Here is a 13,352-nt window from a genome sequence, read left to right as displayed (position 1 = left end):
ACTCCTGGGTTCATATCCATAGGTTATTACACATTTGTTTAATGTGAAGCAGAGGTGTCAAATTTAACCATCCTCCTGCACTCATGCTCTGGGTTCCATTTGGAATTCTGCAGCCTGGAAGTTCAAAGCACAGCAGGGCAGGGGACAAGCAGAAATGTGTTTTCTTGTGCCAGCCACCTACACTTCTTTCAATGGCTTGGAAGAAGACAAGGAACCCAAACAATGAGCCCAACAAGAAGCCCAAACAATGTAATTTAGAACATCTAACCCAAAACCAATAAAAAGCAGGGACAGGGGGATGCTTGGGGAACTCTCTGTATCATAGACACAAATTCAGCAGTTCCATCAGTGTAAATCTGCAGTGATGGAGAGCAGAGCTTGGATTTTGACTCACCTTAATGTTGCTAAAGAACATGCACAAATGTAATGCCTGGCAAATGCTGCTCAGTTCTGGTTGTAAATAAGAAATCCTCTTGGTCTCAGCAGGGCAGGATTCTGATCTTATTCACGAGGGGTCTATCCAGTTTCATTTTTATCTGGAACAAATTATTAAACAGGAATTATTATTCTGTGCCTGTGGATTATGCCATGACAGGACATTCCACTACCACAGTAATGTGCTTGCTGACAATTTAGCTGTCTCATTGAGGAAAATAAACCAAACATTCAAAAATTGTAATAATTATTAGAAAAACTTTTCATCTGTGTATATTTGAACCCCAACCCCTGTATCCAAAAATCTATAGGCTCTGATTTACATGCCAACCTTACGTTTGTTCAGGGCTGTTCTGGTAGGTGTTTGTGTTGTGCCTGAATGCAGAAGAGGCCAATAAATTGCCAGAAGATCAAGTTTGTGTTCTGGCTCTGCTTGTGTCACCTGAGTGCTGGTACTGCTGTCACCCACAGTTATTGTTCCTGTAGATGCCCAGACCTTGTTTTGAGCTCTCATCGTATGAGAAGTTCCTCAGAGATTGAGTTTATTCCTATAATGCTTTATCTTGATGAAATCAGGTTTTTATTTCCTTTGCAGGAGGAATTGCTCAGGGAAGAGCCTGTTACTGCAACAACTCCGAGCAGCCCGTAAGGAGGCCTTGGAGCTTCTTCATAAAACGTCTGTTCCAGCTGAGAAACTGCATCCAGGAAGGCTGGAAGACAGAGGTTCCTCTAATAAAAGTCAAAACCAATCTTGTAAAGTGAGGCAAGAGACAAATGAGGTGGTTCCCAGGAAACTGATGAGATTGGAACCAGGCAAGGAAATGCCCCCCTATTCAAGCTGTGGGGGCAATGGAGCTGACACAGAGAAAGAGAACAAAATGGAAGCTGAGAAGATTCAAAATGCAGGAAATGCTCCAGAGTGTCCTCTAATTACAGCAGAATTGCCAAGGTATCCCACAGGAAAAGTAATCAGAGGGTTTGGATGTGGCTTCTCTAATTGTCCAGGATTAAAGAAATTTGCTTACCTGGGCTGTGAGTTGGAGCAAGAGGGTGTCTGGATTTGTTACCTGGCAAGAACAACAGTCCTGGCAGCTACTGCTGGAAGGTTTAGAGGCAGCCTCAGTGGGGCCTGGCATTAGATGAGCTATGGAACTTCTGACACTGGAAATGGAGCCTTTTTCTTTAGCTTTTATTCTACAGAAGAGGATGATAACACAGTATTGATCTCCTTTAGGAACAACAGCACTGAGATTTCCTAAGCACAGCTTCCTAGAAAACAGGTCTGGAAGGGTCAGTCTCCCTGTGCCAATAAAGAGTGAGGTAAAATCTAATATCTCCTGGCAGATCTTTATAGAACTTGGTCTTGAAATCCTCAATGGTGAGGATTCCTTGACTCCCAGGTAGTACATGTTGCTGTTTAATTATCCTTAGAGTTGTAAAGCTTTTCATTAAGTCTAATTTAAATTATTCCCTCTCCAATTTAAGCTTATTTCTGTTGTGTTCCCAGAAGGAATGGAAAATGGTTTATTCTGTTTCTCAGTTTAAACACCTTTTAGAAACTGGAAGATGTATCAGTATCCCCTTGTAATTTTTTTCTTCCAAACAAAGCAATTCTGACTCTTTGCCAACAAGAAAAGTGTAAGATCTTGGAATTACTAAGTACACCCGTGAGGAATGCCACAGGAACATCTTGGAAAGCTTTAAAAAAATAGAAATAAGAGTGATATCAGTTGAGGAAATTGCAGAGTTATTTGGGCATCTGCCTCCCTGGGCTTAGTTAAATGTGGTGTATTCTGCAGAAGGTCTAATTTCAAAGTGAAATCAGGTGATTGCCTTGTGCACCTGCCCAACTGTTTGGGAGAGCCCCATTATGCTGCATTTTCAAAGGTTATATCCTGCTATTTTCAGAGTGAAATTTAACATTCTGACTTTGACATATGAGCCCTGGAAAGAGTCAAGATCTGCCTGCTCTGGAGACTATTACTGTGTCAGAGTTAAACACTTGCTGCCCTACCACTTAGACACCTCAGCTCCTGTGTACCTGCTTTAAATGGCAGGTGGTTGATTGCAGGGTTTTTTCCCTCTGGAATTCCTGACATTATGCTCATTGCTTCCATCAGGAATATTAAACTCCATTTTGATTACCTGTTAGCCTGAAATGGCAGCCCATGGCCAGGCAAGAATGTGGGTTATTTATTGTCTCTGAGTGGTAACTCAGTGATTTTCACTGATTTCAGTTTTCTGTCTTGCTATTCTAATTATTGCTGGGGCACCTAGGGCTGGAAGAATTCAGAAGAAATTGAACTTTGCCACAGAAAGGGCAAATGAAACCTTCTGTGGGCATCCAGGTGTAGAAAGATAGGAGGTCTTGGGATCAGGGGAACTTTATCTCTGTTCCATCCTAGAGCAGATAGGAAAAGAAATGGGTGTAAACTGGGAATCTTGGTGTGGAGATGGGGAGTGACACATCACAAACACATCTCTGCTTAAAGGAGTTTGCATCTCCAGATAGATCATTACAACTTATCAGAAGTTTGATCTCTGCTCCTTTTCTTTGAGGTGTTTTTCTTCTTAGAGAGATGATTTCATCCACTGACAAGTTCTTGTGTCCCCCCACAAACACCAGAATTGCTTTCTAAATCTATTTTAGCCTTTCATGTCATGATTCCCCCTCAAGTGTGTGGTGTAAATACGAGAAAAAAAAAAAAAAAAGAAAGAAGTGCAACAAGATGAACAAGTGGCTTTTTTCCCCAAGTGAAAAGCTTAATCTGTGTATTTTCCAGGAGAGAAGGAAGTGAAAGAGAGCTATCCCAAAAGGAAGAGGAGATGAAGGAGAGGCAGAGGAGATGCAGATTGCAGGAGCAGCTGGAGCAGTGGCAGCCTCAGCGCTCGGTGTGTGGGAAGCAGCCCATGGCAGAGAACACCCCGCTCCTGTTCCACACGGTCAGTGGCTCAGGGTGGGCTGGGCCTGGCAGGGTGGCCTGGTTTGAACAGACAGGTGTCTGCTGAGGAAGGCAGGAGCCTCACCTGAACTGGAAAATGTAACCCCCTCTCCCTCTGAATTGTTATAAATTTGAAAATAAGGGGCTCTCAGGCAAAGATATGGGAGCAGGAATAACAGTTCTTTATTAGGAAAACTGAAAAGGAATACAAACACAAAAACACAAAAAAAACCCCACTGCCAGAGTCAGAATAGGAGGTGACACCCTGTGGGTCAGGGTGGTGGCAGCAGTGCCATTCCATGGGGGCTCAGCCCTCCTGCAGTGCCAGCTGTGCTTCTGCTGGAGCAGGATCCTGGACAGGGCTGGAGTTTTCCTCTGAAGCTCCAGGGCTGCTGGAGATGGGCCTGGGCTTCCTCTGGGAATGCAGTGGGGCAGAAAGCTGCTCCTCTGGGAATGCAGTGGGGAAGAAAGCTGCTCCTCTGGGAATGCAGTGGGGCAGAAAGCTGCTCCTCTGGGAATGCAGTGGGCAAAGGCTGCTGTGCTGTTCCAAGGGCAGATTGGATCCAGGTAGGAATGCTTGGCTCCTCCCCTGGGCACAGCATCTCCCCATGGGATGATGGAATTTTCTCAGCCATGCAGGGACACTCAGTGGCCATGAACAGAAGAGATCTCCTGGAGGGAGGATTGGTTATGGAAGAGATACAGAAAAAACTGCCCAATGAACAGAAGAGAACTGCCCCACCTCTGACAGATGGGAACAGAATACACACCCCCAGCCTAAGACACAAGGGCTCCCTGCCAAGGGCAGCTGGGAGCAAAATGTAATTTTTATTGCATTGCTTCAAATCTGTTTGTTATAGAGCACAGCTGAGGAGAGGAGCAGCCCTACAGCTCTTCTCTCACACTAAGGAAGAAAAATTCCCCACTTTCCTGTGCAGGGAGACCTCCCCAAGCAGCTGCCCTCCAGTTCTGACCTGCTGGAATCAGTGGCCTCACTGTCACCTACTTCACAGCAGCCAGAGTCTCCTACATGATCTTTCGTAACTTTTCCTAAAAAAGTGAAATATTTTTACTGTTTCTGCTGAGTCCTGTTGTCTGCCCCCAGCAGCTTTATAGTTCACTTTTGTGGACTGGTTCTGAGGATTGTGGGTTTAATTATAGGTTTTACTCCTGATTAAGGGGGTATGAAATGATCCTGATTTTAGCCAAAGCCTAACTATGGCTTGGAGGACAGGGCTGTTGTTACTCTTCAGAAGATTTATCTCTGTCCCTGCCCTCAGCAGAGGGGTTGGAATGAGATGAGCTTTAGGATCACTCCCAGCCCATTCCATGATTCTATGTCAAGCAGTCCTGCTTCATCCATGCACTGATTCTGCTGAACACAAGGCCAGGTGAGAAGGTCAGAGGAGGTGAGAAACTGCAGAAACACCATGAATCCACCATAATGATTTCTCTGGGCTAATGCCAATAACAAAGCTCTTTTGTCAGTACAAAAGTTGAAAGACTTCACAGCCCTAGATTTGGGGCTGGACCATTCAGGTTTGTTTTGTAAATTGATTGCTGTGGTTGTGGAGATTTGAAAGCTCATTTTATTTAGCACTGGATTAGTGAGGAGGAGTAAAGGACTGAAAGCTCCCAGCTGAGTTTCCCTCTGCCAGCCTGCTTTGACAAGGACAGCAGAGCACCCAGAGCTCTGCTTTGGAGTGTAGAGGTTGAGGATCGTTTGGATTTGCTCCTCCCTGGCTGTTGGCAGGTACCACCCACTTCCAGTTAGCCCTTATTAAGATGCAGACACTTGCTCCTCAGAAATCCACGTGGGCCTTGCTCTCTCCTTCCTGACAATGCACCAGGCAATGCAGAATTACTGTGTTTGGTCATTTCCCATATGTGCTGTGCTGATGCCAATAACATGAGGATGGGCTTGGTGATGTGCTTTGTCTGGAGCAGAGCTCGGGGTGGATCTGTGCTGGAACTGGAGCTGTAAATATTCCCCTAAGGGGTGGAATGATGTTCCAGTTGTGGCAGCAGGGACAGGGGCATTTGTCACCAGCCCAGGCTCCTGCTGCCTGTGCAAACTGCTCCAGTGCCCAGAAAGAGGGAGAGGGACTTGTTACAGACAAGAGAGGACAGAGGGCAGGGCTAAGGTGGGATTTTGGGGAGAAATCCTTCCCTGTGAGGGTGGAGAAGCCCTGGCACAGGGTGCCCAGAGCAGCTGTGGCTGCCCCTGGATCCCTGGCAGTGTCCAAGGCCAGGTTGGAGCAGCCTGGGATAGTGGAAGGTGTCCCTGCCCGTGGCAGGGGGTGGGATGGGATGATCTTTATGGTCCTTCCCACCCAACCCATTCCATGACCCCCAGCTAAGTGCCAGCCTGCTCCAGGGGACCTGCCCGACCTCCCAAGGCACCAATGGTAAAAGCAAATCAGCACAACCAGTTGTCTGGGCAACTCTGCTCTTAGTTCACAAAAATTCATTATTAAAATTAAGACTAAAAAATGTATCAACATCATCTATCAAATACAACAGTCCTTTATAAGATTACTTGAAATCTGCTTTGATAGCAGCACTTTTTCCCTTTGAATTTGAACAGGGTTTTATTTTCTTTCTTTTTTTATGAACACAAAAAATTTTGACTGTTTTGACATTTAAAACTAAAAGCCCCTGTAATTTGGCAGCTATGTCTCAGTGAAAATATCTAATATCTATATATAAACATAGATTCAAAGAACAAGCCCCAGTGTTTGACAGAGTAGCACACTTGCAAATTTGTTTTGTAAGTCCTTTGTTTTGGCAGTGATAGATGTTCAGATCTGGAACACTTGTCACAGTTTCCAGAATTCTTCTGACCATTTATAATGTACATAAATAATTGAATTGAATAGTAATCAGAGGGAAAGTTTAGAAACTCTGCAATTACTGTAGCTGAGGTGCTGGGAAAGACTGGCAAAGGAAATTTAAAAAGCTGCATTAGGGTTACATTAGAGTTCTTGTCTAAAATGTAAAAGCAGATTTAATGTGCTGTCTCCTTTTTCTTAACCCAGTTCAGTCAAATTCTGTCCTCAGCTTCACTCTGAGAGTCAGGTTTGGGGAGAGGTAACTTGAGAGACTGAGAATTCACTTCCAGGGTCACTTCAGCTGCTGCAAAAGGGGCTGAGATGCAGTAGATTTTCAAGACATGCAGGTTCCAATTCCCTGGGAAATCAGTGGGTTCTTTCTAAGAATTCTGCCTGTCAGGTCCATGTCTGGAGGTGTCTGAATACTTGGGCAATCTGGCTCACCTCTTGGTTTTCAAAATAATGCAGGGAAGAACCTGGAGTTTTTAATGCTATGTTTTGGTTTCATTTGTTTGTTTTTTCCTTCTCTGCACCACCCAAACTTTTAGTGAAATTTAAGACTGGCATGAGTTGATCTCCTCTGAAATTGGGCCCCCTAACCACACTTTAACCTTTGAATCTATTTCAGAACTGATGGAAGCAGCTGGAGTTCTGTGAAAGCCAGCGGAGTGGTGGTGAGATTCTTGCTGTAGGGTCAGGATGAATTAGTAGTTTAGAGGAACAGCACAGGGTTTATTTCATTATTTGAGCAGTGTTATTGATGAGGGAGACAGAAGGAATGCTCACAGGATGTAAAGCAGTTAAATGGAGGATGTAAAATGAAATGGGTTTGATGTGTCACTTCATTCATCCTGCTTATTGTGATAAGTAACTTGGTGCTGGTGTTGTTTTCTGTCACATTCCCATTAGGTGGGATCCAGACAATGGTGGTAACTTTTGCCAGACTCAGAGCTGAGTTTTATGTCAGGAACAGCACAAGCAGGTTATTCTAAGGATATCACAGGATCCCAGACAGGTCTGGGTGGGAAGGGACCTTAAATCCCATCCTGTCCCACCCCCTGCCATGGCCAGGGACACCTTCCACTATCCCAACCTGGCCTTGGACACTTCCAGGGATCCAGGGGCATCCTGTGCCAGGGCCTCCCCACCCCCTGAGGGAACAATTTCTCCCCAATATCCCATCTAACCCTGCCTTCCCTCTGGCAGTGGGAAACCTTTGGGGAAGACAAAGCAGGATCTGCAGCTGAGAGCAAGGCAGGCAGGGCAGTCCTTGCCAGCAGGGAGGGCAGTGCCACGGTCCCAAAGGAGCAGCTCCAGTGAGGGTGGCCAGTTGGCAAATGTGTGGGAATGAGGAACGTCCAAGAGGAAGGGCAGAAAGGCAAGGCAGGGGCAGCCCAGGGGGTCTGGAGTGATGGAACAGGGCTGAGCTGGAGCCACAGACTCAGAGCAGAGGCAGTGCAGGTGAGGGGGGTGAGGCCAGGCAGAGGTAGAGCTGCTCTGCAGCTTGTCCAGGACCAAGGGAAATGTCTCTGCTGAAAAGCAGCTTCACAGAGCTCCTTTTCCAGCAGCCCCATGTGAAGTGAAACACCTGAGCTTGTGTCAGACCTGGCCTTGAACCAAACCCCAGCATTGGCCCATCCAGCCCTGGAATTCATTTAACACAGAACATCTAGAATTTAGCTTGTACTCATCTCCTTGATTATTGAGACAAAAGTAGGTGTTTTCAGCAGGGCTTCAGCTTGATTCTGCATTTATTGCTTTATCATGATATGGCAGAACAGGATAATGTTGTTGGAGAGCTATTAGGAGCCACCTTGTAACCAGCCCCTAATAAACACAGTTTTATCTCCCTTACACAGCCAGAGTGCTTGGGAAATGAATGTGTTGACTCATACTGAGGCATCTCATTTTTCTTGGCATTCACAATCACTTGGACTAACCTTGTATTAGTAATTATATTACCATGATCCTCATCTTATTGCAGCTTAGCCTTACAGCTGCCTTACAAATCAAAAACATCCAGGCACAACAGAGTCATTCTACCTTAACAAATAGATGATGTGGGTACTTTCCTTTCCATCTTGTAAACACAGGCTCCATCACCTTTTTGTCAAAATCAGCAGGCTCTTTATGTTAACACACCATTGACTCAGCTCACTGGTGTCAGGGAGAACTCTCAACCACAAGATGTTCGACCTGTATTGCCACAAAATTACTTCTTTATAGAACTTGGTCTTGAAATCCTCAATGGTGAGGATTCCTTGACTCCCAGGTAGTACATGCTGCTGTTTAATTATCCTTAGAGTTGTAAAGCTTTTCATTAAGTCTAATTTAAATTATTCCCTCTCCAATTTAAGCTTATTTTTGTTGTGTTCCCAGAAGGAATAGAAAATGGTTTATTCTGTGTCTCAGTTTAAACACCTTTTACAAACTGGAAGATAAAATTACCAATATATTATGGTCAAATCCTTCCTCACCCTTTGGTGGCCTTGTTCTCTCTTTGATCATATATTTCTTCAGGGGAAAATCCCTGACAAAATCCATATTTACCATCCAGAGTGGTGCTGAAGTGCTGTACATTCTGCTACTGGGACAGTTACCCTGCATCAGCACGATCTGCCTGAAAGTAGGGATTGATTTCCAAAACTTGTACAAGTATTTTTAGTTCAGCTACTGGCCTCAGAAGTTATTTTTAAGTAGGAGGTGCCTTGATCTGCAAATTGTCAGTGAAATGCTTTTGATTCTTTACCTGTCTTCCTTAAATAGGTGCCTGTGATTGCCATTGCTGTTCCATGGGTGTTTTGATCTTTTTGAGGCAATGGTGACATCAGCATTGGAAATTGCCCTTTCCTTCCATCTCTGGGTTGTTCAAGGACATTGTGGATCCCGGGATCCCAACCCAGCACTTCACCTGCTGGGCCAGGGCACTTGGGCACCTCCCCAGCTCCACTGGAGCTGCTCACATGACTGCACTGAGATGATGGCCTCAGCACTATTTAAAAATATAACACTTTTATTGCTGGGTGGAAAATGGATAAAGGAAAAGGACTGTAAGAAAGTCAAATTAATGTCTCCACTTAAAGAATGGACAAAGGCCTGATCAACCACTCGTGAAGGAATAGGTTTTGTGCCACTTCCTTACAGAAATGCCAATTTATCCCCCAAAATGTGGTGCAGTACATCTATTTGGAGAAGCTGAGGAAACCTATAAAATCTTTTTATGATTATAACGATTTTGTTACACAGTAGTTGAATTTTTCTATATCTGTATTACTCCAAAGGTGATCCTGGTAATACAAATCACCTGTGAGCAAATGTTTTCATTGACACTGGGCCAAAGCAACTGCATCTGAGTGAATGTAATTACAACAGCATTTAGCCCTCACTATTCTTTTAATATAGCTTTTAAAACCCCCATTAATTGTAAAAATCACCAAATATTTCCTACAGTAATTTTTTTTGGACACCAGAGCTGAGTTTGGGTTTTGCCTGGCTCCAGGTGCTCTCCCTGTTGGGCAGATGCCAAGGTTATGGCAAGCAGTGCCACCAGATGGCCCCTGAATTCCTCCTTTTTTTTTTTTCCTGCCAGGCATTTAATGAGTTCCTGAAACAAGATTAAAATCTCTTGTGCTTAATGAATCCGCTGCCTCGACTCAAGAAAGGCTTAAAAATAAACTAAGGCAATTAGAGATGGAGTTAAACTTAGCACACAGAGACAGGAGGCCAAGATTCCTGTTTGTGCCACCAGCCCAGCTCACAGCATTTGGAATAGATGGAAGATCCCAAGGAAATGTTTTTCTAGCATGGGTGGCTGGCAGCTGGCACAGAGCCTGTGTTTCTGGCCTCCTCTTCATCTTCCCACATGGTGCCAGGGAAAGCAAATGGGGGGATTTGCTGGCACAGCACTTTGGTGGAGTAGCTGCTTCCTGCTGTCCCTGGCTGTGGGCACAAATCCCAGGAGCTGAGGCTCAGGATGGCACAGATCTGACCTGAGGATTTGCCTTAATAGGCAAGCAGAGGGTCCAGGCCTTACCTGTCTGTGTTATAAACACCTCCCTCCACACAGGAGGAGTTTGTTCTCCATGGATGTGTTTAAAAAAAGACTGGATTTGTTTTGATGGTTTAATTGAGGTCTTAGGGTGTGGGTTTAATTGATGTTTTGATGGTTTAATTGAGGTGTTAGGGCATGGGTTGGGCTCAATGATCTTTAAGCTCCCTTCCAGCCTGGTCATTCTGTGAATTCATTCTGTGAATTCTGTGTTCCCAGAGTCAGGAATGTTATGGAAGTTCCCAGGCACTCTTAGGGCAGATTGCATTTCCCATCTTCATGGCTCCTCTCCCCAGGTCTGCTCACACCACCAGAGCAGGTCCAAGAGCCACACAGTAAAGCTGCTTTCATAACCTTTGGCTACTTTAAGAGGTTTTCCAGCCAAGTTGCTCAGAACCAGGAAATTCACCTGTGCTGAATGCAACAGGGTCACCAAAAAGCCATGGAGAACCTTCCATGTAAACCTGGAGAGCCACTCTGATGGTTCCCAGGGGCTCCCACATTTGTGCTTTTTCCAGCTGTGGAAGGAATTGAAGAACCAGGGCTTCACAAAGCAACGAGATCTTGCAGTGCTGTTTCTCTGACTGCAGTTTGGAAAGGCCCCAGGATAATGTGAGATATTTAATCCTTTATAGTCCTCGGCATATCTTGGAAGTGATTAAAAGGAGTTTAGGCTTATTCCTCAATACACTCCTGCCTGAGTCTGACAGATGGGAACATTGGTTGCTGTTACTTAATGGAAAGGTTAATACAAGGAAAAAGGAGCAGAGTTTCCAGGATTCCATGCATGAGCTTGCTGCCAGTAGAGGTCCTGAATACTCCTCCATTCACATTAGCAGGATGTTCACATTAAACTTGAAGACAATAATGTAAAATGTCCATGAGCCAGATTCTATTTCTTATCCCAGAGAGGGCAGGAGGACACAAAACCATATCTGAGCTTTTTGTCTCCTCAGGTCCTGCAGTGTGCCAGGCCCTGTGCTGGCAGCACGAAGAGCTGCCCTGGGTTTGCAGTGGCTCTGAACAAGTGCCAGTCACGTTTAATTACACAGAGAAACAAACCTTTGCTGCTGTAATTCTCTCTCTTGGAATCAAAATAGAATTCCCAACTCCTGGCCTTACCTCAGGGCTGTGATCACTGATGCTATTTGTAGATGAAAGGAGGCTGAACCTGCCCCTCTGTTCTTCCAAGGGGATGTACAGGCTTGTCTGTTAAAGGAACTGCAGGATTTAAACTACACTCCTGGTTTCCCTCATGCCTTCTTGTTCAGCACTGACTTAGGCTGGGCTTGTGTTCCAAATCTCAGCACACAAGGGGATAAGCTTGGTCACAACTTGTAAACACATTATTTCACAAATACTCATTATGGGGCATTATTCTCAGTGGCAGGGAATGGAATTCTGGGCTTTATCCGAGAGTATGGAGTGGAAGAATCGTGCAGTTATTTTTATTTTGCAAACACAGAGCTCTACCCAGCTCTGTGCCAAGCACCTGGAGTTCCCACGAGCTTCAGGGAGCACTGTAAGCACTTAGAAGTTCTCAGGATCACAAAGCCCCAAATTCACAGGTCTGAAGGGTGTTTTATAGCTGGAGGGAAGAAGGCAGAGCCTGTGATAAACTGGATACAATCCATTTTAATTGGAAGCTGACAGTCTGTAGAACAAGCCACTTTAGCTCTGCTAAAACTTCCTGATAAAGCAGCTGAGCAGTTTCCTCCTCCAGACCCTTTATTATCCTTTATTTCTTTGGGTATTTCCATAGAGTATCAGGGGAAATGATAAATAAAAAAGATAAAGATAAATAGATGGGAAGAAAAAACCGAGGCTTTCCCCAAGTTGATAAATATGTGGTGAATCATAGAACCAATCCCAAATGGTTTGGGTTGGAAGGGACCTTCAGAATTCTCTTGTTCCAACCCCCTGGGAATCTCCTGAAGTATCTGAGCAGAGCCATTTCCATGGGATTTAAACCCAGCTTGGAGCACATGCCAAAGGCCAGCCTAGATTTCAGATGGCTGAGGACCAATTCCATGCTCTGTCCCAGCATTTCCAAATGAGCACAGGCAATTCCTTTCCCTTGGAGGGCCTGGAAGTGCTGACACATTTCATGTGTGAGGCAGGTTGGAATCCTTTGAAGAACGAGTGGAAGATGCAGATAAGATCATGCTGAGGGGACTGAGAGGCCACAACACTTTGAGGAGCAGGAAAGGGAACAGAGGTTAATTTTGAAAGTTTGTTGATAATCTTACACTCTTCCTCTTCAGGGCACTTTACAGAGTCTTGATAATTAATCCAGCTAGACAGGGACCAGGATAAGGAAATATTATCCTCACTTTACAGTTCCACAGAGAAATACTTCATTCCAGAGCCAGGACTGAGGCATAAGTTCACCATTCCCAGTCTTGTGCTCACATGAAATGTGTAAGTAATTAAACTTCCTTTACTCATTTCAGCTGCTTCTCATTAACCAGGAGCATAAACTCATTAGAGGAGGAACTTTTTGTTACATGTGCTCAGAACACCAGCACAATGAGGCTGGGAATCCTTCTGAGCCTCTCCAAGTGTTACTGGAGTGTAAACACCAATCATGGAAAAGGCACTTCTCATTTTTAATGATTAAGGCTTGGAAAGCAAACAAACTCAAGTAAGACTCAGTGTTACTTTGGTTTCAATTGTAATGCACTTCTCAGGTCAGTGTTTACCTGAGCTGAGCCTTTGTCAGAAAATTTTCCCACTTGTCAAAAATAAAGAAGAAATTATATGTAAAAAAAAAAAAAAAAAAAAAAAAAGCTGCTTGTTACCGGTTATTTGAATGTTTTTTTTAACTTATTGAATTTGGACCAAAAATATTTTGATCCTGTGTTATCCACAGCATCTCTCTACTAACAAATCCTATAGATCAGATCCTTGCCCCTCATGGAAGAGGGTTTATCCACATCTTTGATAGATGAGCCATTAACTCCAGTGAAGCCACTGAGAATTCCCTTAGTGCAGTTAAGAGGTTTTTTTCTTCATACCCAAGACTAAGAATAATTGTCCAGAGCAAGAAAACTGTCAGCAAAGACATTTTATTTATTATTATATTTTTAACTTAAA

At 44.4% G+C, this 13,352-nt stretch overlaps 1 protein-coding gene across 6 annotated transcripts in view; it reads left to right on the top strand.

Moving 5' to 3' along the window:
- The window catches only part of DNAAF8 (dynein axonemal assembly factor 8), a 103,585-nt gene that overhangs the window by 11,473 nt on the left and 78,760 nt on the right, over window positions 1–13,352 (top strand). For 5 of the 6 annotated variants that reach the window (XM_053992513.1, XM_053992510.1, XM_053992512.1 and 2 more), the window contains exons 9-10: window positions 1,031–1,384; window positions 3,219–3,378. In XM_053992513.1, coding sequence (XP_053848488.1) covers window positions 1,031–1,384; window positions 3,219–3,378 — 514 coding nt within the window. The remainder of the gene's footprint in view (window positions 1–1,030; window positions 1,385–3,218; window positions 3,379–13,352) is intronic. The other variant, XM_053992514.1, reaches the window with a different exon arrangement.

The sequence above is a fragment of the Vidua macroura genome, chromosome 16 (assembly GCF_024509145.1).
Source record: "Vidua macroura isolate BioBank_ID:100142 chromosome 16, ASM2450914v1, whole genome shotgun sequence".
Taxonomy (NCBI): domain Eukaryota; kingdom Metazoa; phylum Chordata; class Aves; order Passeriformes; family Viduidae; genus Vidua; species Vidua macroura.
This window is presented reverse-complemented; position numbering and strand designations above follow the sequence as displayed.